Raw genomic sequence first — 26,753 nt, 5'->3', positions numbered from 1 at the left:
TTATTATCTATCATACGTCATATTGTCTCGAGTTACCTCAGGTAATTATTACTACTGTTTATTATCTATCATAAGTCATATTGTCTCGAGTTACCTGAGGTAATTATTACTACTGTTTATTATCTATCATAAGTCACTTTGTCTCGACTTTACCTCAGGTAATTATTACTACTGTTTATTATCTATCATACGTCATATTGTCTCGAGTTACCTGAGGTAATTATTACTACTGTTTATTATCTATCATAAGTCACTTTGTCTCGACTTTAACTCAGGTAATTATTACTACTGTTTATTATCTATCATAAGTCACTTTGTCTCGACTTTACCTCAGGTAATTATTACTACTGTTTATTATCTATCATACGTCACTTTGTCACGAGTTTACCTCAGGTAATTATTACTACTGTTTATTATCTATCATAAGTCACTTTGTCACGAGTTTACCTCAGTTTATTATTACTGCTGTTAATTATCTATCAAACATCACTTTGTCTCGAGTTTACCTCAGGTAATTATTACTACTGTTTATTATCTATCATACGTCACTTTGTCTCGACTTTACCTCAGGTAATTATTACTACTGTTTATTATCTATCATAAGTCACTTTGTCTCGAGTTACCTCAGGTAATTATTACTACTGTTTATTATCTATCATAAGTCATATTGTCTCGAGTTACCTGAGGTAATTATTACTACTGTTTATTATCTATCATAAGTCACTTTGTCTCGACTTTACCTCAGGTAATTATTACTACTGTTTATTATCTATCATACGTCATATTGTCTCGAGTTACCTCAGGTAATTATTACTACTGTTTATTATCTATCATAAGTCACTTTGTCTCGACTTTAACTCAGGTAATTATTACTACTGTTTATTATCTATCATAAGTCACTTTGTCTCGACTTTACCTCAGGTAATTATTACTACTGTTTATTATCTATCATACGTCACTTTGTCTCGACTTTACCTCAGGTAATTATTACTACTGTTTATTATCTATCATACGTCACTTTGTCTCGACTTTACCTCAGGTAATTATTACTACTGTTTATTATCTATCATACGTCACTTTGTCTCGACTTTACCTCAGGTAATTATTACTACTGTTTATTATCTATCATACGTCACTTTGTCACGAGTTTACCTCAGGTAATTATTACTACTGTTTATTATCTATCATAAGTCACTTTGTCACGAGTTTACCTCAGTTTATTATTACTGCTGTTAATTATCTATCAAACATCACTTTGTCTCGAGTTTACCTCAGGTAATTATTACTACTGTTTATTATCTATCATACGTCACTTTGTCTCGACTTTACCTCAGGTAATTATTACTACTGTTTATTATCTATCATAAGTCACTTTGTCTCGACTTTAACTCAGGTAATTATCACTACTGTTTATTATCTATCATACGTCACTTTGTCTCGAGTTTACCTCAGGTAATTATTACTACTGTTAATTATCTATCATACGTCACTTTGTCTCGAGTTTACCTCAGGTAATTATTACTACTGTTTATTATCTATCATACGTCACTTTGTCACGAGTTTACCTCAGGTAATTATTACTACTGTTTATTATCTATCATACGTCACTTTGTCACGAGTTTACCTCAGGTAATTATCACTACTGTTTATTATCTATCATACGTCACTTTGTCTCGAGTTTACCTCAGGTAATTATTACTACTGTTAATTATCTATCATAAGTCACTTTGTCTCGAGTTACCTGAGGTAATTATTACTACTGTTAATTATCTATCATACGTCATATTGTCTCGAGTTTACCTCAGGTAATTATTACTACTGTTAATTATCTATCATACGTCATATTGTCTCGAGTTACCTCAGGTAATTATTACTACTGTTAATTATCTATCATACGTCATATTGTCTCGAGTTACCTGAGGTAATTATTACTACTGTTTATTATCTATCATACGTCATATTGTCTCGAGTTACCTCAGGTAATTATTACTACTGTTTATTATCTATCATACATCACTTTGACTGTAAGGTTTCGTAAGATCTATAACTTATATTGAATTTTACTTCTTTATTTAAACAAAGCCCCTGTTGCTGATGTCGGTGATCTTCGTTTGGTTGGGGGTGATAAGAAAAGTTTTGGACGACTGGAGATCAGGGAGAAAGGAACATATTTCAAGCCTATTTGTACTTATTACTGGACCGAGTACAATTCATATGTAGCGTGTCGACATCTCGGCTTCGGGTGGGTATATTTTAATGTGTTTTTTTCTTTTATCTTAAGGACCAATGTGAGCTTATGCCATACTGTAGTTTCTATAAACAACTTCTCTAAGTACAATGCATTGGATATTTCTTTACAAATCCTCCTTTTCTCCTGGAATTTGGCATGCATTGGTAGAGTGGTCTCCATTTCATATAAATGGTATGGCTGAATCCATTAGTCCAATCAAATTTCGTTTGCAGAATCCTTCGACAACATGAACTGAATATGGTTTAACTTAAAAGTCTATTGCCCCAGAGGGATAGGGTACAATGAAGGAAGTCAAAATTCATACGAAGTTTTGAGTGCTTTTCAGCTTAATTTGCTTTTAACCATTATTTGAACCAGAAACCTAATTGTTAGTTAAAATGAAAGCATTGACTGCAATACTGAGTTTCCTCTTTAAATCCATCTAAGTGTCTCACCAAGGTTCTATAACATTAGTTTAGGTAAAGTAAGTCTGTGTTTCCTCTTTAACTCCAGCTAAGTGTCTCACCAAGGCTCTATAACATGAGTTTAGGTAAAGTAAGTCTGTGTTTCCTCTTTAACTCCAGCTAAGTGTCTCACCAAGGCTCTATAACATTATTTCAGGTAAAGTTAGTCTCAGTATATTCTTATTCAGTGCTCCCAGTAGAAATATTATGAAATATGTTTCACTTTTTTTCAGACCAAATGTGACTACCTTGACCTATAGAACAAATGAGTTCGGGCAGGCACCGAGCACAGCGTCTTTTCTCTACAAAACATACTACTGTACAGGACAGGAACAGTCATTGAGTCAGTGTCAGGTATCCTATTACAGCAGCTGTTCGTCTTACAGCAGCCATATTGGAATATCCTGTTCAGAAGGGGGTAAGAGAAATCTGTGAAATGATTTGTAATGAAACAATAGGGCAGCTTTATCTGCTTATACATGTCACGTATAATCAACTGCAGATTATTTTAGGTCATCCAAGAATAAGTCTTCAATTCAAGTGACCTTTGGAAATCGCCTTTGTCTGTCGTCATATGCCTGTAAACCATTTACATTTTTGAATTTTTGTCATTAACCAATGGGCCCAGAGCCATGACATTGTGTCTGACATATAGCAAGTTGGAAGGAAGAGCTACCAAGTATGTTCATATTAATCACTTTGTCACTTAAATTGACCATAGGGCAAAACTTCTGATTTAAAAGCATCAACTTTCTACTTTCATGTTAGAGATCAGGGGCCCATTATAGCTCTAATGGGCCTCTTGTTTGGTCAGTATTGTGTGCATGTCAAAGAACGTTATGAATTTGAATGAAAATGTGTAGATTTAGAATAATATAACCTACATTTTCTTAAACTTATCACAGTCACGACCTTGTTCTATTAACAAGAAGATGATGAGCTATAATCAATTACAAAATTGTTTAACACCAGTTTAAATATGATCGTTGATTTTAATATCATCATTATAGTGATATTGCCTTAGATCAAATACAGCTTACATATTAAACACAGGAAAGCTGCCAAATGCTAATACCAAAACAAATGCTGTGTCATTCACACGAAAGTTCTAGTTTATTTAAGTTCAAACTCAATGCAAAAACTGATTATTTCACAAAACTTTCAAAATAAGTTATGCACAGCCCCGACATTCTAGGTGACAATGTATTACATTTCTGCCAACCAACCACAAACATGCCGTGATTTAAGTCAATGTAACTGCAATAGAAAATGTGTTCATTTTCTTTGAACTGAACACACATTTAGCTAATTGTGTGATCAGTTAATTACATCAAAAGGCCATTACCATTATAATCAATTATAGATTTGGGACTAATTTCTAATCAATAATGTTTCTATGCATTTTCAACAGCCTGTCATGGTAAAACGACTGCATGCTTAGCTCCCCACCAATCAAATAAAGGGAATAATGCCACGTGCGTACCTGATGAACTGTGGTGCGACGGAAAGGTCGATTGTCCAGGTGCTGAGGATGAACATTATTGTGGTAAGTACAAACAGCAATGTGGAATCATTATTACAGTCCTTCCTCGTGAAATATCAGGGTTTTTCCTGCAAAATATGAGTTCTGTTAAACTGATTGCACTCAGTCTTTTTCCATTCCTTCATTATTGAAAACGCTAACTTGGGATAGCTTGTTTGGTCCGGAGGTTAATGGTCATAGTCACTGCTTGCACAATATAATGAGTTGGACTGATTCCACTCGGTCTTTACCCAGTCCGTCTTTTAAAGAAGGCATGTTGGTTATTTTTGCGATTTCTTCAATAACTTAATGTCCATTTGGCCAGCTTAGATTTCACGATATTTCTAGTAATTACAGTTAACACATACATGTATTACGCGTATATAGGATGTTACGGTATGTGTTATCTTGATCTACTATTAGACAGTATAATTGGTGTACATTGTACCTCTGTCATATAAACCACTTATCAAACAATTTATATATATATATATTTCAGCTGATTGTGCTAGCTGGGAATTTGAATGCCACAACCATAAATGTATCAACGCTACATTGTTATGTGATGATGTCGACCATTGTGGGGACAGATCGGATGAGTTCCATTGCGGTAATTATCTCAAATATTTAAAATTGGTTCATGAATGATGTATGTTTAAAACACAAAATTGATATACATTTTAGAATTCATATATATATTAGATCTTATGCTGTAATCAACTTAACTAGAAATTATGATAGGAATTGAGATTGCTGACTAATTGTCTTTAATTTTTTATTAATAATGTTGTACACTTTTTGATAGACAATGATCTTAGCATATACATGATTAATACTGGACAAGTTTGTGGCCTTTTCAATCAGAATTATTTTTTAATTATTTTTATGCATTTGGAGATATTGACTAGAGTCAAAGCAAGGCTGAGGAAACGTATATAATTCCAAGTTTTGAATACAAACCCTAGATGATCATCGGCTAGGTTACAACAGATAGGGGAAAGCCCTTGCATGGAAAAGTCTTGGAATTCAGTGTCATTCCTTGATAGTCAGAAATTCGGTGCAGATTTACTAATCTTGGAATTGGGCATAGATGCTTTAGTCCTTACATTTATATTTTTGGCGTTGAAAAAAAACTGTTTTTAAGATCATTCCCAAAAACGGAACTGTCACAAGGAAATCATATGTTTATTGATTTATATATCTGTTTTGTGCAGCTGTTTTAATGTTTATAATTTGTTACATTGATCTGAATTTTATAAATTTAATAACTGTTTCCAAAAACTCCTCGGATTTAATGACAGAACATTCTTGTTAAGCCATGGAAATCGAGGTTGATGATTTGTAAAACCATTAAGATATGTGATATGTTGCAGTTTGGTATGTCAGCTGTTCATGAAATTGTAAGTAAATCATGTTTTATGTTCTAGTGCAAGCTGATAGCAAAGAAAACACTATCAAGATCAATAGAGGTGGTGAATGGCATGACGTTTGCTTTAACAACATGACTCAGGACATGGCCGCTTACCTGTGTGGAGTAGCAAATGTTGGGTCAGTATACACAAAGAACACAAGTAAAACACATTCAGTGCACGAAAGTAGTCAAAACATCTCCTATGTTATCGTACGCGGGTCTACCAACTAAGCCAAACGAAGCAGCATGCTCCGTCAGCTTAGTAACAGAGACCATATTTAGCATTATCATATGTTCAAGACACATTGACTTGAGGACACATAGTAATAAACAAATGTCCATACATCTACCCATCTCGTCTGATTCAGACCGAAACACTCTGACAATAAATTTGACGCTTTGTGTTATTTTTTTCAGAGTTTTGGTCTCTTTCGGCCCTCATTCTTATGAGAAGAGTGATGCAGCAACACTAGTGCCTGATTCGAATAATACAAGAGGTGTCATCAGGAATCACAGGGCTGAAGTATTGGGAAGGTAGCTATCATACCAGAGTCAATACTTTTCGAGTTGTCTAATTACGACATCATTGTTAATTCCACCAATACAATTGACATTTTCTGAAGAATTTTACTGTTTTATAAATATAGTGTATTTACATTGTATCTGCAAATAAGCCTTTTATTAGGTCATCTGACCCAAAGGGTCAGGATGACCTATAGTCATCGTGCTTCGTCCGTCGTCGTCCGCCGTGCGCCGTCCGCCGTCCGCCGTGCGCCGTCCGTAAACTTTTTCTTTCAAAACGCTACTCCTCCTTAACGCTTGGGTGGATTACTTCCAAATTTGGTTTGAAGCATCATTGGGGGAGGGCAATCATATTTTATATAAATGAGGCTGGTCTGACCCCTGGGGCCAGAAGGGCGGGGCGCCGAAAAGGGAACTTAGGTGAATATTGCTATAAAATCCTACTCCTCCTTTACCCTTGGGTGGATTACAACTAAATTTGGTTGGAAACATCATTGGGGGAGGGCGGTCATATTTTATATAAATGAAGTTGGTGTGACCCCTGGGGCCTGAGGGGCGGGGCCCCAAAAGGGGAACTTTGATGAAATTTTGCTATAAAATCCTACTCCTCCTTAACCCTTTGGTGGATTTCAACCAGATATTGTGTGAAACATCATTTGGGGAGGGTGATCATATTTTATATAAATGAGGCTGGTGTGACCCCTAGGGCCTGAGGGGCGGGGCCCCAAATGGGGAACTTTGATGAAATTTTGCTATAAAATCCTACTCCTCCTTAACCCTTTAGTGGATTTCAACCAGATATGTTGTGAAACATCATTTGGGGAGGGCGGTCATATTTTATATAAATGAGGCTAGTGTGACCCCTGGGGCCTGAGGGGCGGGGCCCCAAATGGGGAACTTTGATGAAATTTTGCTATAAAATCCTACTCCTCCTTAACCCTTTGGTGGATTTCAACCAGATATTGTGTGAAACATCATTGGGGGAGGGTGGTCATATTTTATATAAATGAGGCTGGTGTGGCCCCTGGGGCCTGAGGGGCGGGGCCCCAAAAGGGGAACTTTTATGAAATTTTGCTATAAAATCCTACTCCTCCTTAACCCTTTGGTGGATTTCAACCAGATATTGTGTGAAACATCATTGGGGGAGGGTGGTCATATTTTATATAAATTAGGCTGGTGTGGCCCCTGGGGCCAGAAGGGCAGGGCCCCAAAAGGGGAACTTTGATGAAATTTTGCTTTACAATACTACTCCTCCTAACCCCCATAGTGAATTATTACCAAATTTGGTGTGAAACATCATTGGAGGAGGACAATCATATTTTATATAAATGAGGCTGGTTTGACCCCTAGGGCCAGAGGGGCGGGGCCCCAAAAGGGGAACTTTGGTGAATTTTTGCTATAAATCCTACTTCTCTCTAACCCTTGGGTGGATTAATACGAATTATGGTGTGAAACATCCTTTGGGAAGGGTGGTCATATTTTATATAAACGAGGCTAGTGAGACCCCTGGGGCCTTAGGGGCAGGGCCCCAAAAGGGGAACTTTGGTGAATATTTTCTGTTAAATCCTAATCCTCCCTAACCTTTTGGTGGATTACAACCTAATTTGATGTGAAATATAAGGTGACGGCAATCATATTTTTTAATGAGACAGGTTTGACCCCTGGGGAAAAAAAGATGGGGCAAAAGGAGCGCTTAGGTTAAACATTTCTTTAAAATGCAATTCCTCCTTAATGCCTTAATTGATTACAACTATATTTAGCATGAAACATCATTGGGGAAAGGCAATCCTAATTGATATAAATGAGTCTTGTCTGACCCATTGGGACACAGAGGGGCATGCCCCAAAAATGGGAACTTGGCTAAAATTTTGCTTTATGATGCTGCTCTTCCTGGACAAGCTAAATGGATAAAAACCAAATTTGATCTAAAACATAACTGGCTGCGATAAATGATTTATGGTAATAATGCTGGATTGAGGGGTGTGTCCCTGCTGTAAGTGTAAGTGTTTGTCAGATGACCGTTAAGGCCCATGGGCCTCTTGTATAATTATACATTCTTAATCTGTAAGTTAAACCCTCCTCGAAGTTTGATACTAAATTTATACACTAGGGTGAGGGTTTATTTGCCGATAACTGCAGTACTAAACTTTATAGGGTTGGGACTAATTTAAAGATAACTACATACCACTGGTTCTATGACAGTCCCTGTAAAGTATTGTTAATGTAATGATATAATAAGTCTGACATACCACTGGTTCTGTGACAGTCTCTGTAAAGTATTGTTATAATGTAATAATAGGATCATTCTGACATACCACTGGTTCTGTTACAGTCTCTGTAAAGTATTGTTATAATGTAATAATAGGATTAGTCTGACATACCACTGGTTCTGTGACAGTCCCTGTAAAGTATTGTTATAATGTAATAATATAATAAGTCTGACATACCACTGGTTCTGTGACAGTCCCTGTAAAGTATTGTTATAATGTAATAATATAATAAGTCTGACATACCGCTGATTCTGTGACAGTCCCTGTAAAGTATTGTTATAATGTAATAATATAATAAGTCTGACATACCACTGGTTCTGTGACAGTCCCTGTAAAGTATTGTTATAATGTAATAATATAATAAGTCTGACATACCACTGGTTCTGTGACAGTCCCTGTAAAGTATTGATAATGAAATAATATAATAAGTTTGACATACCACTGGTTCTGTGACAGTCCCTTAAAGTATTGATAATGAAATAATATAATAAGTTTGACATACCACTGGTTCTGTGACAGTCCCTGTAAAGTATTGTTATAATGTAATAATATAATAAGTCTGACATACCACTGGTTCTATGACAGTCCCTGTAAAGTATTGTTATAATGTAATAATATAATAAGTCTGACATACCACTGGTTCTGTGACAGTCCCTGTAAAGTATTGTTATAATGTAATAATAGGATTAGTCTGACATACCACTGGTTCTGTTACAGTCTCTGTAAAGTTTTGTTATAACGTAATAGGTTCTGTGACAGTCCCTGTAAAGTATTGTTATAATGTAATAATATAATAAGTCTGACATACCACTGGTTCTGTGACAGTCTCTGTAAAGTATTGTTAATGTAATAATATAATAAGTCTGACATACCACTGGTTCTGTGACAGTCCCTTTAAAGTATTGTTATAATGTAATAATATAATAAATCTGACATACCACTGGTTCTGTGACAGTCCCTGTAAAGTATTGTTATAATGTAATAATATAATAAGTCTGACATACCACTGGTTCTGTGACAGTCCCTGTAAAGTATTGTTATAATGTAATGATACCATTATCCATTGTTCTGTTGCAGTTCCTGTAGAATATTGTCTTTAGAATGTCGTGCTATTGGTAAGTAATCTAATTGTACTGTACATCAAATCAGCGTTCGCTAATTGTCTGTCAGATATCTCATTTCAGTCAAGTATCAAAACCATGATGAGAAAGGTCCCTATCCATATATGTTCTCCATCTTTAAAAGAGAAACAAATCCCCCGGTAGATGGCAGCATTATCCCTCTATTTATCACCAATTCTATGCCTTAAGTTTAGTTCTCTTGTCTCCTTTTAGCATCAGAATCGATACAGTCATTAATTTATCTGAAGCTGTACTATCTCATCCCTCTGGAATCTCTTGTTGCCTTGTGACTTCAATGGTGTAGCTCACCTGGTCCAAAGGATGCTTTGACACAGCGTCTGCCGTCCGTTAACATTAAGTTTTGATTTTGATGAATTTAGATCTGGGGTGTTACTGGGAAAAGTACAGTAATGTTGTATAACCGGAGGGTGTGGCTCCGCAGGGCCGGAAGGCCACGGCCCAATAGGGGAAATGTTACACCTTTGAACCGCTTCTTGTCTTGAACGACTGAATGGATTTCATGTCAATATGTCTAATCTTTCGGAATTTTGAATTCTCCAATCATGGTCTCCTTTGTGTTTGTATGCAATGCTGTTTTAAGTTCATTTGTATACCAAAGTGTGATCAAGGTGTAAAAGAACTGTTCAACATTTTTATCAGCAAAGACGTACCATGGCAAATTGATGGTAGCAACAAAAAAACTTATTTACTTTAAAAGAACAAGGTATTAATGTCGAGTATAACTGTACAATAATACATGTATAGCTAAAATAACCATTACATTTACCAGACTTGAGTAAAATATCAGAAATTAGCATTTTGATAAAAACTGCTTCTATCCTCACAAGTGTGTCAGACAGGGGTTCACCACTACATGATGTATGTAGAGTCAGCCAAAGGAATGTGGCGGGTACACAAAGCTACCCAAAACCATTTACGGGTTACAGCTCATAGTATAACCAATGACGGGTACACAAAGCTACCCAAAACCATTTACGGGTTACAGCTCATAGTATAACCAATGACGGGTACACAAAGCTACCCAAAACCATTTATGGGTTACAGCTCATAGTATAACCAATGACGGGTACACACAGCTACCCAAAACCATTTAGGTTACAGCTCATAGTATAACCAATGACGGGTACACACAGCTACCCAAAACCATTTACGGGTTACAGCTCATAGTATAACCAATGACGGGTACACACAGCTACCCAAAACCATTTACGGGTTACAGCTCATAGTATAACCAATGACGGGTACACAAAGCTATCCAAAACCATTGATAGGTTACAGCTCATAGTATAACCAATGCCGGGTACACAAAGCTACCCAAAACCATTTATGGGTTACAGCTCATAAGTATAACCAATGACGGGTACACAAAGCTACCCAAAACCATTTATGGGTTACAGTTCATAGTATAACCAATGACGGGTACACAAAGCTACCCAAAACCATTTATGGGTTACAGCTCATAGTATAACCAATGACGGGTACACAAAGCTACCCAAAACCATTTACGGGTTACAGCTCATAGTATAACCAATTTGGGTACACAAAGCTACCCAAAATCCATTGATAGGTTACAGCTCATAGTATAACCAATGACGGGTACACAAAGCTACCCAAAACCATTTATGGGTTACAGCTCATAGTATAACCAATGACAGGGTACACAAAGCTACCCAAAACCATTGATAGGGTTACATGCTCATAGTATAACCAATGCATGCGTGAACATAACACTCCATTTCCATTCTCATCTATGAAGCCACTGCCAAAATAAATATTTTGTTATAATGTTGGTAAACTCAATTGCTTCTACACTAATTAAGTCAGTTCTGTATGAAACTAGATGTTTTTTATTGTAGAATGTGGTGTCCCAGTACTAAAACCTGTAGCTACATTTATACAAGATGGAAATAATGTTTATCGTGGTGTACAACCGTGGATTGCGTCAATGGATTACCGTGGAAGTCATCGCTGTGGAGCATCACTAATTGCACCAGGGTGGGCAATAACAGCCTATCATTGTATTGAGTAAGTATTAAGGGAACAAGGGCAAGCAATAACAGTCGTCTTTCACTGTATTGAGTAAGTATTAAGGAACAAGGGCGAGCAATAACAGTCTTTCACTGTATTGAGTAAGTATTAAAGGAACAAGGGCGAGCAATAACAGCTTATCAATGTATTGAGTAATCATTAAAGACACAAGGGCGAGCAATAACAGTTTTTCACTGTATTGAGTAAGTATTAAAGGCACAAGGGCAAGCAATAACAACTTATCACTGTATTGAGTAAGTATTAAAGGCACAAGGGCGAGCAATAACAGTCTTTAACTGTATTGAGTAAGTATTAAAGGAACAAGGGCTAGCAATAACAGTCTTTCACTGTAATGAGTAAGTATTAAAGGCACAAGGGCTAGCAATAACAGTCTTTCACTGTATTGAGTAAGTATTAAAGGCACAAGGGCGAACAATAACAGTATTTCAATGTATTGAGTAAGTATTAAAGGCACAAGGGCGAGCAATAACAGTATTTCACTGTAATGAGTAAGTATTAAAGGAACAAGGACGAGCAGTAACAGCACATCATTGTATTGAGTAAGTATTAAAGACACAAGGGCGAGCAATAACAGTCTTTCACTGTAATGAGTAAGTATTAAAGGAACAAGGGCGAGCAGTAACAGCTTATCAATGTATTGAGTAAGTATTAAAGGCACAAGGGCGAGCAATAACAGTATTTCACTGTAATGAGTAAGTATTAAAGGAACAAGGGCGAGCAGTAACAGCACATCATTGTATTGAGTAAGTATTAAAGGCACAAGGGCGAGCAGTAACAGCTTATCATTGTATTGAGTAAGTATTAAAGGCACAAGGGCGAGCAATAACAGCCTATCATTGTATTGAGTAAGTATTAAAGACACAAGGGCGATCAATAACAGCCTATCATTGTATTGAGTAAGTATTAAAGGCACAAAGTCAGACAATAAAATCACATCAATTTATTGAGTACAAATTAAATGCGACTTTTGGGGTTTTGACTCATCTTCATAGAAAATCAAAGCAAGATCTACATGGGCTTTTTGTTTTTCACTTTTAAAAAGGGTTGACCCAAACTTGATCATATAACTAACGCACATAGTGGCTATCGTAACTATCCATCATTTGAAGAGTCTAACCGAGATTGACCATCTATGTCTATCTGCCTGTAATTAGTGTCTGCTTCTGGTCTGCTTGGCAAACTGGATAATTGTTATATATGACAAACCAAGTATTTACTTAAAGATGCCTATTGTAAAGTATATTTATGTTTTCTATTCTTACAGAGGTTTATCAGCATTTCATATTCATTTGGTGTTTGGTTCTGATGATCAAGATAAGTTCTACACTGATGGCACAAGAGCAGACGTTATTGAAATATTTTCAGCCCCAGGTGCTGTTGCTACAAACGACAAAATTCACGCTGATGTAGCACTTTTGAAGTTGACAACCGTGCCTTACTCTGATTATGTACGTCCTATATGCATACCTCCAAAAGAACGTGACTTGACTATTTACCAAACATGCTTCATTGCTGGATGGGGCAGGGATGAAAATGGAGGTTAGTATATTTGAATACATACAAATGTACTATGTTTCGCTTGGTCAATGTACAATAAAGTAAAGATTGTGGATGGTCCAATTCCTCAGTTTAGTACATAATTTACAACTGTGTGCTGTAAAATGTTATAATGCGAAATTATTATGAAAACAGTATTTTACTCTTCTTTATTAAAATAAAATGGAAAAGTTCACGGATTATTCTAGAATCTGAAATTGTCTTTCCAGCCTTCTACACTGATGCTTCCTTTTTTAATTCAAATACGATATTGTGAAATACTCCCAAACAGAAAAAAATATACCATATGTGTATTAGTTCATATCTTTATAGTCCCCTACTGGTGCAATTGAGGGGATGGTTTGTTTCCTCTCCGTCTGTCTTGTGTGTGTATGTATGTATGTAACACCAAAGCTTTGTCAGCGGTCTAGCGGCTTCATTCCTTAAGGAATTTCTATTAAACTTCACTTGGTACAAAGGACCATAGCATTTTGGACAAGTTCAATTTTCAGCGTTGTTGCATGCGTAAAGGTCAATGTCACTTTTGCTATGTTAAGAAAATCCTTGACAGCGTTCTAGCAGCTTATAATTTATTCCTAGAGGAATCAAACTTAATTCATTCAATTTCAAAGGGTAACCTGTACTATTCAGGTGTTATATAGGGAACAACCAACCAATTGAAAAAAATATATTTTTGAAACAGCCCCTGTGTATAGTAGAAAGTTGAGCCAAGGATAAAATGTCTAGCAGCCACTGATTGGCCAGTATGTTATGAAGTGAGAAAATAGATATGTAGCCTGATAGGTAACTATCAATAAGATATGTTGATATAAATTTCGTAAGTCCAATTGGTTTTTTTTCACAAAAGTTCACGTAATAATAGTAAACAGGTAAACATTTAAGATTTTTGAGAATTTTTACTGCGAAATTCACCTATTTTCAAAATGGCTACCCTGGAGAAAATTTGAGCTGAAGGACCCAACTTTTTTTTTTTGATTAGGTGTTATATCAGACCCTAAACTTTTGTTATAAACCATAATCGCCATATTCAATTCAAGAATTTGAATGAAATAATCCAAAACGTTAACACTAAGGTCTATGGGAAAACAATTGGTTGGTTGGTCTCTATATACATGTATATATATATACAGGTATTTTTAGGTGACTTTATATGTATATTGATGTGTTATATATACATGTATATATATACAGGTATTTTTAGGTGACTTTATATTTATATTGTGGTGTTATATATATTTGAATGGTAATTTATCGTACAAAGAGAAAAAAAATACGATGAAAATATATTAGTTATGATTCTTGAACAAAAACACCTTGTGAAACGATCTACAGATTTAGTTAATCATAGTATCAAAATATAATGTTTGTGTATCTTGAATATTTATGCATTTATCGTATATCGCTTTACAATTTGGGTTAAACTGTTAAACCCTTCTAGGACATCAGTGATGGATACCGAGAGAGTAAGACGGGAATTATTTTAGCATCAGGTCTGAAGTTATAATAAAATGTACCTGATATAGGATTCTAGTTTGAAATACTTTTCTTTTGATTTGTAGAAATGTTAAAAAGAAATATGATATTTTAAGGGTTGTCTTACTTTCTATTTCAGATTACCCAAACCAACTACAGGGAGCTGTTGTTAACATTCTTCATGATCCAGAGGACTGTAGCGAAATCTACGCAAAGGAATTCCCAACTGGTTGGTCGGTTACTGGGATCTGTATTGATAACCGATTTCCATTTTCACCATCCTGCTATGTAAGTCCTCGAAATTTTAACTTGGATGAACTCTGTAATTTATTAGCTGGTCCGAAGGCTGGTGAGCTTATGGTGCAGTGTCATCTCATTTCCTTTAATTCACTAAAGTATTGTATAATTCTGACAGTTTCACTTTAACCGTGATCAAACTTTGTTTTCTTTTGTAAATTTTATTGGGCAAAGGAGATTCAATGTTGTATGAACAACGGGTGTGGCTCCCCTGGGGCTCGTGTGTTGGGCCCAAAAGGGGATATAGAGGTAAATCATTTAAATGTCACCTATAGTCCTGAACTGAATGGGTTTTGTTGATTTTTGGTCTGGAGAATCAGTGGACAACGGAAATTCATTGTTGTATAGATAAGGAGTGTGGCTCCCCTGTGGCGGGAGAGAGAGGAACTCAACTTTGAATTCCTTCTTCTTTGAAAATGTCAGGATTTGGTCCACATTTTGTTGGGAAAACCGCAGCTCACAAATTAGAAAAGTATTTGTACTATTTTGTATTAAAGCAGTTTGCCATGATTATTCATGATCCCGGTGATCTCTTAAAATGTTAGTTCTGTATGCCCAAATTGATATTTGACTAATTTCATGCTTGGGCGTTCTTGGGTGAATGTGGCTCCATGTCAATCAATAATCTGAATCCCCATGGGCAGAGTCCAATAGTGAAAGTGAGAATTGATGATTAAGTTTGGTAACCAAAACAAGACCTATGATTAGATGGGTTGTGTCTGGACTCATTTCTAATTTGTGAGCTAATTTGAATTTAACTAATCAGGAATATTGCAGACCATATATAAATTTGGTTTCGAGTTTTGTTGCCATGGTTACTAAGTCAATTTACACAGGCTTTGTGTAAAGGCCCATTAAGCTCAAAAGTCATTAGATCAATTTGGTTCCGACTTTGTCATAATTTGACATATCAGGTGTTCCCAGAACCGTTACTATGGAAACATAATCGGGGCTTCTGATTGGTCAAAATGTAGTTATTATTAGCATTTTGAGGGATGGAAAAATACACCATTTGTTGCTTTTTTCAAAAACATTTTTTTCGTTCGGTTGTCATGGTTATCAAAAGAAGTGTCTATATTTGGACGATTCTTGTCGAGACTATTCCTATTGTTAGCCAATTAAAATCAAACAACAAAGTAATATTAGAGACCATACAAAATTTTGCTTGCCACATTAATCTGGTCATTATATACAGGTTTTGGTATATAGGCCCACAAGTTAATCTGGTCCTTAGATAAGTTTTGTTTAAATTTGGTCAAATGGAGTTAGGTCAATGAAGAGAAACAAACGGTGTAATATAACGATTAAATTCACCCTGCCTTTTCCCCTTAACATTGCTTACCTTACTTTAACAGGAGTAACTGTTGATTACCATGGATTCCCTTTGGCCTGCACCATCATGATTGATTGCCTGTATATGATATACATGTTAAATAGGTATCTTGATAAAATTATGAGCTTTATTCTGCAATTTAAGTAGCAGGTTATATATGAGTTGGCGATTGGTTTACAGTTGTTGTTTTGTTTGATCAGGGTGACTCTGGAGGACCTCTGGTCTGTCAGAACCCAGAGGGAGTGTGGGAGCTGGTTGGAGTAACTAGTTACGGATATCCTGGCTGTAGTACCTCGGGATACCCCGCTGTGTACCAAAACATACCTACATACTTCTCCGAGTGGATTTACAGTGTGATAGGTAAGTATATACTGTAGTATGTGTAGGTAAAATGTTAACTGGAGGGATGTCTTTTTCATCTGTCTGTTTCAAATAAAAACTTGAATAAGAAGTAAATGTCATTAAAACGATGTGTTATATTACATGTGAACATTTTTTTCTATTATTTAGATACAGACGCGGACATCGAATATCCCGCCAACCCATAGATATCAGGAGAATGACCTTATCGCCTACCAATGTCCAGAACATCACATTTAAATCACTTTAAATGACAAGAAATAATAGTCACAGAATTAAATTGCAGTTAGCATAAATCAAATGGAATTCTTGTGTCTATTTTGGAGAATAATCATTTATATTACTAAACATGAAAAAATTACGTATATGCTTGTTATGGTATGAAATATCCTATACAACGACATGAAGCTGTGTATATTACCTAATTATGATATCTTAATTGTACAGGAAATGGAATTTGATTGATCAAGAGTCCTCCAAATCAGTACTTTGTGCTTACTAAATAATAATTATAACTTTGAATTTCTTATGGAGAGTACCAAATATTACTCAATGTGTGAGTTCATACATCATAAAGTTAATGGTATTCTTTTTTCATGATTTTTTTTTTAATTTTTCTTATTTTCATTCTCTCAATAACAACAGCTCATAATAAGTTGTTGAAAGTGTAATAAGTTTGTGAAAAGTAGCTAATTTAGTCCTTACATTAGTACAACTGTACAGACTACAGTGGCAAATCCCAGTCCACGAGATGGACGTCCAGTGTATGTGACTTACTGCTAAACTGGACATAATTTACTTAATGATTTATTTAATTGAGCAACAAGGCTGCTTCACTTGGTTGCCGATCAGCGTTCCCACTACAAATGAATCGTATGTTAAGGATTGAAGTAATTCTATACTGTTTAGTTTCCGTATAGGGAGTGTTCCGTACTTTTTTTTCAAATGATGTTCACAAATAATATTTTGTATAATTTTTATTATATCATTTCGTTTTATTCTTATTATCTTCTTTCAAATGAAATATATACACGGATATTTTTTGTAAATATTATTTTTACACACGTATCTTGACAAAGATGACAAAAATGACTTTAAAAAAAAGTGATTTTACATTCTTCATTATTTTGTTTTTATTAATGACAATTGCCAGTTAACAAAAACAGAATTGATATTTACTGTCTGAAAATTATACAACATTGTATACACTGAATGACATTCCATGTTTAAAATCAAAATGCTTAATTACAGAGAAAATTGTTCTATATGTGTCTATAAATAGATTCTGTGGACGTCTATTTTTCTTTGAATGCTTAGTTGCACATATTATTTTCACTATCGTCAGAACAACAACATTTATGGAAAATGTTCATCATTTATATAGAATTAAGGGGGGATATCGGCAGTAATTTACGGTTTAAATAGAAAGTAGTTTTAATAATATATCAATTTTTAATTGTGAATGAATAGGTTCTTGGTATTGTAATAAATAAACCAAGTGTGGGACTATTACATAGCCATGGGCTTATTGTCGGGTATAAATCTACGGCTGGTCAATTTTGGATCAATCTTGAGATTGGGCCAATTACCTAGCAATAGGTTGCAGACCACAGTTTGTGTTAAGCAAATAACTCCTGTATCAAGATATGCACAAAAAATAATTGTACACTATAATCGGTATATTCATATATATGAAGTAGTATTTTAAACAAGCTTGGCATTTGTTCTTTCTTTTTTTTAAATGGGGTCGAGATAATACATTTTTGAAAAAGTATTTACACCAGAAATTTATTTTTGAAAAAGTATCTACACCAGAAATTTAGTTTATCCTATAGCAAAAACTGGTACGTAGCAGAAAAGGTATGTTAAATAAGATTAATTTTGTCTTTGTGATAGAGATTTTAATTTCAAATACGTTTAAAAAAATCTTTTTGTAAATATGATATTTTGTAATTTTAAGGTTTTTGAAGTGGTTGCCATGGTTTTCACAGGTCTGAAAATCATAGTAAAAATATGTTTACTGATCCTTGACAGATGTATCAAAATTGCAAACGTTGTGTAGATTACAAATATATGTACATTTACTTTAGTACAGGTAATAGGTAGGGTTAACTGGCATGTTTACATATCTAAAACATGCGTCTTATTTTTCAAAATTTGGCTTTTTTTTACTGTACACTGCTTACCATAGGTTTTATGTCGGATAAGGTTAATCGTGAGAGTGGGGCCTAATATTAGGCCAAGGGCCTATTGTTGAGTAAATATTGTATATTGTTAAAGATTCATATTTTTTAATGAAAATTACTGCTGGTCATTAATTGGATAAATCTTGTTAACATTTCATATTTTTCCTGACTTGCTTACTATGTAATATCATGTTTTAACATTCTTTTCCTCATCCATTAAGATACATGCTGTATGTGATGCAGACTTTTATTTTTGTAACCATGCATACCTCATTTTGTAAAAAACCATATCAATAAACACATCAGAATGTTTTAGACATGCTTTCATTTTATCAATATCAGTGATCATACTACCTCCAACCTATCGTTATTGGGTGGTCAGTGTGACAGTGGTGACTCGCCTATACTAGCGATTGGATCGATCCAATGGCACCCCTGGACAGGAGAGGGTCACCTACCCAAGTAACAGAGAGCCATAGAGACTACAAATGGTGTTACTTTTCAATGGGTGACAGAAATAACAATTCACTTAAGTTTTGAATTTAGATCTGTTGCTCAAAAAGCATAAAAGCATTGTAAATATATTATTGTCCAATTTTAAAAACACGCCATGCATATGTAGTAAGATCATATTACATATATTGGACATCCTTAACACACGAAACATACAGAATTCATGGTCCACTCACACGGGCACCTGTCAGAATGTGTCCATGAATTTTGGTCTGTCCTAGTGTGTAATATATAGCATTTTGCTTCTAATTAAAACTGTGAAAAGGACACCCTTTAGTCTATAACAAACAACAAGGGGTGTTGTTTTTATTGATGTCGTCTGCCTTGGTCATTCAAACATATTCTATTGACAAGACATCGACTGCACTATATTGGGGCAAAAGTCCATTGAGTACGAGCACGATATTCATGTGGAACCATGACTTAGCCTTCTTTGAAAGTTCTAAGGTGTCTTAATATCTATAGGATATTGCCAAACTTCAACAAAGAGGGGAGCTAACACGCTGGTTAAAAATCTATAAAATAAGAAAGGTTTTTTTTTTTTTTTTTACTTTTTTGGATCCTATTTTGATGTTTCTTCTTTAAAAGCCCAGGGTTAAATATGGGCCTCCAACTTCCGATTTGACTGGAAAGTTACTCTGAAGTATTTCGCTTCTGTTACATGATTGAGTTCCTTTCCAGGTAGCTTCAGAGAGCTGGTCCGGGTTTTTATTGTTGGAGAGGGATATGATGGAACATTTATCGGGATGGTATGACATATCCCAACGACTTTCCCAGAGTGCCAACTTCTCTAGGTCTTTTTATCGGCTATCTTCATCTGACCTACACTGTAGAACTCACTGCCAGGTACACGAAGGCATCCTCAGCAAAAGGCCGATCAGATGATTTTTTGGGATGTGGTTTATAAAGAGAAAGAAATGACATGGGTGGATGACAGATCATTAAGGCACCCCTGATGTTACTTTGACGGGTTAAGATTTTTGGCCATTCGCAAGCACACACTGTTCCCTGTCTGATAGTAAACTTTCTATCCGGGTGTTGACTTTATCATTTACTCCATAGTATATAAACTTGTGACAGAGTAGAAAATAATCAACTCCGTGAAACGCCTAAGAGAAGTCCATGATAAGGACATCGCTCTGCGATCATCTAGTCTGTGGTACATCTAGGAAATCTAAAAGCCGACTCTCGCATGATCTTAATTTGCGGAAACCGTGTTGGACTCAGTACAGGATGCTATGGTTGTCAGCATGGCTCATAATGTTGGATACTAGGTGACACATATGCTTACTTCCTATACATCACTTATTTGATGCAAATTTCTGTCACTAAGCTATATTTTTAGCCACAATCCTGTTTTTTCCTTCGCTATTTCAGTATAGTCATCTGGAATCGTACATGAAACAACGATTTAACCGAAACCCTATTGCTCTCTAAAACCGTAACCTAAGTACCCACATTGACTTTTCTCCATAAAAATAACATTTTACTGCTTAAAAGCGAAACTAAAATAAAACCATTACTTGAATTATGTCGCGCAACTCTTAATTATTTCCTAAGATGTGAAAATCTTATTCTACAAACATGTGTAATACAGATATATTTGAAGAAAATGTCCGTATGCATAGCAAATTCAGCATAGGTATTGACACTGTCCAACAGTGTTTGTCCATTCAGCAGGGAATTGCACTAAATTTTTTTTTTTACATTTGAGTCACTGAAACATTCTCTCAACCCGTGCACATCATTTTAAGTAAGTTATTTCGCTTCCCTTGTTTGCTTGTCGCTTCGGTACCGACACCATATCCCACAATACCGCATCCCCAATTACGAGACTGCACAGTGTACATGGTACATTCATTCAAAGTTATTTTATGGACAAGACATTAAATGGATTGGGTTCTTACAACTTAAGAGGCCCTCACCCAACATTACAGTACGCAATAACATATAAAGTGTGATGGTATAATTTTAAACATGAACAAGCGTTCATTGTAAATATCATAGAAAAGGAAAGAAGGGGAGAAAGAGGGGTCAATTCCTTCCTTTATGAAATTTTGAATCCTTACCCAAAAGGATGCTACAAGTCAAATATGAGCTGTTTCAGAGAAGTTGTTCATATCCGTTTAGCCAAATTGACTCCTTTTGCCCCCCCCCCCCCCCCTTCAGCTCCCTGGTGGGGTCAACCCAAATCCCCTTTCCATGACCATGCTGCCATACAAATGTGAGTGATATCCATTTCTTAGTTTCAGAGAAGAAGTTGTTTATATCAATTTAACCAAAATGACCCCTTTTGGCCCCGCCTCTCAGCCCCAGGGGAAGTCGGCCCCACTATTTTTACAATTTTGAATCCCGACCCCAAAAGGATGCTCACAGTAAAATATGAGCAATATCTATTGCTTGGTTTCTGAGGAAAAGTTGTTCATATCAATTTAGCCAAATTGACCCCTCTTGGCCCCGCCACTCAGGCCCCCGTGGGAAAAGCCTCAGCATTTCTACAATTTTGAATCTCCACCCAATAGTGATGCTACCACGAAAATATGAGCAATACCCATTGCTCGGTTTCAGAGAAGTCGTTTATATCAATAAAGCCTAATTGACCCCTCTTGGCCCCGCCCCTCAGGCCCTTTGGGGGTCAGCCCCATTATTTGTACAATTTTGAATCCCCACCCAATAGTGATGCTACCAGGCAAATATGAGCAATATCCATTGTTAAGTTTTAGAGAAGAAGTCGTTTATATCAATATAACCCAACTGACCACATTTGGCCTCGCCCCTCAGGCCCCAGGGGGGTCAGCCCCTTTATTTGTACAATTTTGAATCCCCACCCTATAGTGATGCTACCAGGCAAATGTGAGCAATATCCATTGTTTTGTTTCAGAGAAGAAGTCGTTTAGATCAATATAGCCCAATCGACCACATGTGGCCCCGCCCCTGAGGCCCCTGGGGGGTCAGCCCCTTCATTTGTACAATTTTGAATCCCCATACCATATTGAAGCTACCAGGCAAATATAAGCAATATCCTTCGCTCAAGAAGGGGTGTGTTCTTTCAGTGGTTACCTCAGGTTATCCATGAATTAGTTTCCAACCTTTTTGGTGAAAGAAATACCAGCAAGTATACCATTAACATATGCTTGAAATGGAACGTTTGGATCTTAGAAGTATTTTGAAAGGAAGAACTGGATGGATACCAATGTTCCCTTAGAGAATTTGATAAAGCTTAGAGAATTTAACAACGCTTTCTATTTATGTATTTGCAAATTACTGAAAATGATTAAATAAACAAGAGATCCCAGAGGGATCTTGGCGCCCACCATGAATGATCTTTATACATGTAGGTTCCATGTCAGATTGATCTTTTCTCTATTTTTCTCTTTCTCTTACTAATCTGTGTAAATTGAGAAACATTCCTCCAGTACTTTTCAAACAAGGGGATCTTATATATGAAATTTGAGATTTAGCGATAATGGCTGTCTGTCGACAATGTTTTCAGATTGGTCCAAAAATGCAATACGACGGACCAAGGGGAACCTACATATGAAATTTCAGAAAGATCCCTTCAGTACCTTCTGTAAAATAGCGATAATAAACTTCAGTTGTCAAAATCTAAGATGGCTGTCTGTTGGCCATGTTGTTATCCGACTGGTCCCAAAATGAAATATGCACAACTAGGGACCAAGGGCAACCTACATATGAAATTTGAGAAAGATCCCTTAAGTACTTTCTCAGAAATAGTGATAACAAGAATTGTTTACGGACGGACGGACGGAGGAACGACGGACCACGGACGCAAGGCGATTTGAAAAGCCCACCATCTGATGATGGTGGGCTAAAAACAGCAAATACAGTACCCTACGCATGTGAAATTAAATGCATAGATAATTAAATTAAATTTGTGTTATAAACAAGTTCTTAATGAGTTAGTGTGACGTTTACAAATTGGTTCGTCACTACCTTTAATAGATCCTGGTTAGTGACTAGTCTACAGATGCAAATATATACAAATATTACTACTATTTGGTAGCTTTTAACATTTAACGAGATCATACAACACATAAAATATAAGTTATATATACAGTGGTCTGTCTGACCGCTGACACCTAATCTTAATACTATATTAACACTGTTTGCTTACATCTAAAACTAGTACCCGACTATGACTCGGCTCGTACCACTCACAACGGCTAGTTACTTGTCGCCGGTCTGTGTGACCGCTGACTATACGGGGAGTCAGTAACTAGCAATATGTATAATCGAACATGATATGACGCTCTGATTGTTCCTATTTATTATCATCGGCCACCTAACCCCTGGTGTTTGCTGCTGACCACCAACACTACTTATAGTATTGTCGCTGACATGCCCGCCGACTACCTTGTAATTCTAGTCGCTGACTTGACCGTCGACTACCTGCTTGTAGTCGCCAACTACTCTGTAGTCGCTAACCTATCAGCCTCTGCCAAACACTGTTAAAATGACTAGTTGATGGATCAAGGAGAGGACCGTGGTCACATCTATCTTTCCACAACTAACTGCCTTTCTTAGGGTCTCTCCGCTTCTGTCTGCACAGTTTGGATGCCGAAATCAGAGTGTTGTCGTCTGTCAGAGCCGGCTTTTATACCCTCCGATATAGACCATCTGAGTCATTCAAGTGTTTTACATGTAAGGGCAGAATTACATAATCAAGCGTGCGGGAGAATGCACGAGAATAACTAATGACCCGGACGAACACATGTAAACAATACACAACGATACCCGATCGGTATGTGTTATCCATTTTCATTACATTAGCTCCAATGTCGAGCTATGTAGGAGATATAAGCCCAGACAAGATAATGTGCGGACGGACACAACACAAAACTAAGCCTCATCCTAACCCTAACACAAAACTAAGCCTCATCCTAACCCTAACACAAAACTAAGCCTCATCCTAACCCTAACACAAAACTAAGCCTCCCTCCCTCGATGCAATGTTCACCTCGATGACAATAGGCGATATGTTCATACTAGATGCTGATAATAAAGTACGCGTAATATTTTTTTTATAGAATTAATACATCTCAACTAGATCTTGACAGGTGTTAGTTAACTCACCTGGGCTAAGTAAGTCACGGTGAAGATCATCTCTATCTGTGGAAAGTGAATAATTTTCGTGCTACTTGACAAGTTTCTCAACGTCCAGGAGCAGTCGTCCGCGTAAAACCACTGCACGACAAGACACGGCAGTTTGATTATTGCACATGCGCAACAGATTCAAGACAACTGCAGCGGCACTCACAGTAGACCAATCAGTGCTTAAACTACCACATGGCCCAAATAGGTTTGAGAATACATCTGTGTAGGTGTGTTGTGTTCACCAACGAATCTAGATTCTCGCGAACATTCCTCAAAAACTTTCGAACGACAAACAATGTCAAGTCTCTAGAATGGCATGCATTTAGCGCTGACATATCGTCCATTGAGCATCTTTGGGATGTAGTCGAATAGGCATATCACAAACGTCAGAACCCCTCAACAAATCACACCCAGTTGGTTGCATAAGAGAATATGTTCTGGACTTTTGTAAGAGGTACCCACACGACTGTCCAGGTTATGAATGTAGGTTACTTTTCGGGGGTTTCCCACTCTGAGTGACTACAGACGATATAAGTGACGTCACAACCACTTTCCTTTCAGTTTCATAAATAGTTTGGTTTAGTAATGTTTACTTACTATCAACAACAGCTAATTGAGATCATTTAAGGACGGCCTTCCATGTTTGCAAGATACATGGTTGTGGAACCTGAATGTGTGTGTATTTTGAAGACTACGGTACAAATAAGTATACAAGACCCAATCCGGTCGCATTACACCACAGGGGCATGTCTAGTCTTATATTAAACAACGGCCCAATGGGCCCGAATCGCTCACCATGGATCCTGCAGTTATTTGAAAGCATGCTACAGGGACAATATAATGTCTCTCGGCACTTTGGCTATTCAGAAGTCATTTAAAGATTTTAGCATACTTGACCGACATGACCTTGAATGCGAGTCAGGGTCATTCATTTGAACAAACTTGGTAGCCCTTCACCCAGCATGCTACAGACCCAATATCAACTCCCTGGGATTCTTGGTTATTGAGAAGAAGTCGTTTAAAGATTTTAGCCTTTTTGACTCCTGTGACCTTGAATGAAGATCAAGGTCATTCATTTGAACTAACTTGGTAGCCCTTCACCCCAGCATGCTAAAGACCCAATATCAACTCCCTGGGACTCTTGGTTATTGAGGAGAAGTCGTTTAAAGATTTTAGTCTTTTTGACCTCTTTGACCTTGAATGAAGGTCAAGGTCATTCATTTGAACAAACTTGGTAGAACTTCACCCCAGCATGCAACAGACCCAATATCAACTCCCTGAGACTCTTGGTTATTGGGAAGAAGTAATTTAAAGATTTCAGCCTATTTGGTCCCTGTGACCTTGAATGAAGATCACGGTCATTGATTTGAACGAACTTGGTAGTCCTTTGCCCCAGCATGCTACAGGCCCAATATTAGGTCTCTAGGTCTTTTGATTATTGAGAAGAAGTTGTTTAAATTGAAAAGTTGACGCCGGACGGACGGACGGACGCTGCGCCTTCGGGCAGGTGAGCTAAAAATAGCCAGAAATACACAGGGGCATGCCCCTGTGATTACACTGACAACAGGTGAACCAGTGGTCCTACTTCCAACATGGTGAGAGGTTATAGACTCTTGTATGTCTCAACCTGATACCTCATATAGAGAATGGATATCTCTTCATTACAAATGGTCATACATGTAAGTTATTAACTGTACATGTATTACGCGTTTCTTTTTTCTTGAGAATATGTTGGTTCTGTGGCCTTTCTCTTGTGATATTATCCCGATAGCCCTGACATAAGTTGTAATACCATATTTGTAACAACGGCAACAGACAAGACAATCCACACTCCTTCAACGCCTTTCTATTGAACATGTGTCTAAGCTCTTCGGACCAGTTTAGCTAAAAATGACTGCCTCCATCTACCTTTGCCCTTCACATTTCTAGTTAATAAACTGTCAAAATGTATGTTTTCTCGTCACAGAGTTTTAATATTTGCTCCCCAAGACTTGAAACATTAGGGCCCAATGGGCCCGAATCGCTCACCTGCAATGCAGTGATCTTTTCATATATGGATCCTGCAGTTATTTGAAAGCATGCTACGGGGCCAATATAATGTCTCTGGGCACTTTGGCTATTCAGAAGTCATTTACAAATTTAAGCATATTTAACCGACGTGACCTTGAATGTGAGTCAGGATAATTCATTTGAAGAAACTTGGTAGCCCTTCACCCAGCATGCTACAGACCCAATATCAACTCCCTGGGATTCTTGGTTATTGAGAAGAAGTCGTTTAAAGATTTTAGCCTTTTTGACTCCTGTGACCT

General features: G+C 36.7%; 1 protein-coding gene across 1 annotated transcript in view; it reads left to right on the top strand.

Moving 5' to 3' along the window:
- The window catches only part of LOC117316368, a 229,230-nt gene extending 210,099 nt beyond the window's left edge, over positions 1 to 19,131 (top strand). Inside the window, exons 104-115 of the mRNA XM_033870909.1 lie at positions 2,083 to 2,242; positions 2,928 to 3,112; positions 4,106 to 4,240; positions 4,716 to 4,826; positions 5,644 to 5,764; positions 6,045 to 6,161; positions 9,497 to 9,534; positions 11,418 to 11,586; positions 12,875 to 13,149; positions 14,780 to 14,928; positions 16,471 to 16,630; positions 16,781 to 19,131. Coding sequence (XP_033726800.1) covers positions 2,083 to 2,242; positions 2,928 to 3,112; positions 4,106 to 4,240; positions 4,716 to 4,826; positions 5,644 to 5,764; positions 6,045 to 6,161; positions 9,497 to 9,534; positions 11,418 to 11,586; positions 12,875 to 13,149; positions 14,780 to 14,928; positions 16,471 to 16,630; positions 16,781 to 16,818 — 1,658 coding nt within the window. The 3' untranslated portion in view covers positions 16,819 to 19,131. The remainder of the gene's footprint in view (positions 1 to 2,082; positions 2,243 to 2,927; positions 3,113 to 4,105; positions 4,241 to 4,715; positions 4,827 to 5,643; positions 5,765 to 6,044; positions 6,162 to 9,496; positions 9,535 to 11,417; positions 11,587 to 12,874; positions 13,150 to 14,779; positions 14,929 to 16,470; positions 16,631 to 16,780) is intronic.
- The last annotated feature ends 7,622 nt before the right edge of the window (positions 19,132 to 26,753 follow it).

This window comes from Pecten maximus, chromosome 18, assembly GCF_902652985.1.
Source record: "Pecten maximus chromosome 18, xPecMax1.1, whole genome shotgun sequence".
In the NCBI taxonomy this organism is placed as follows: domain Eukaryota; kingdom Metazoa; phylum Mollusca; class Bivalvia; order Pectinida; family Pectinidae; genus Pecten; species Pecten maximus.
The sequence above is the reverse complement of the archived record's forward strand: the minus strand, read 5'-3'. Positions and strand labels throughout refer to the sequence as shown.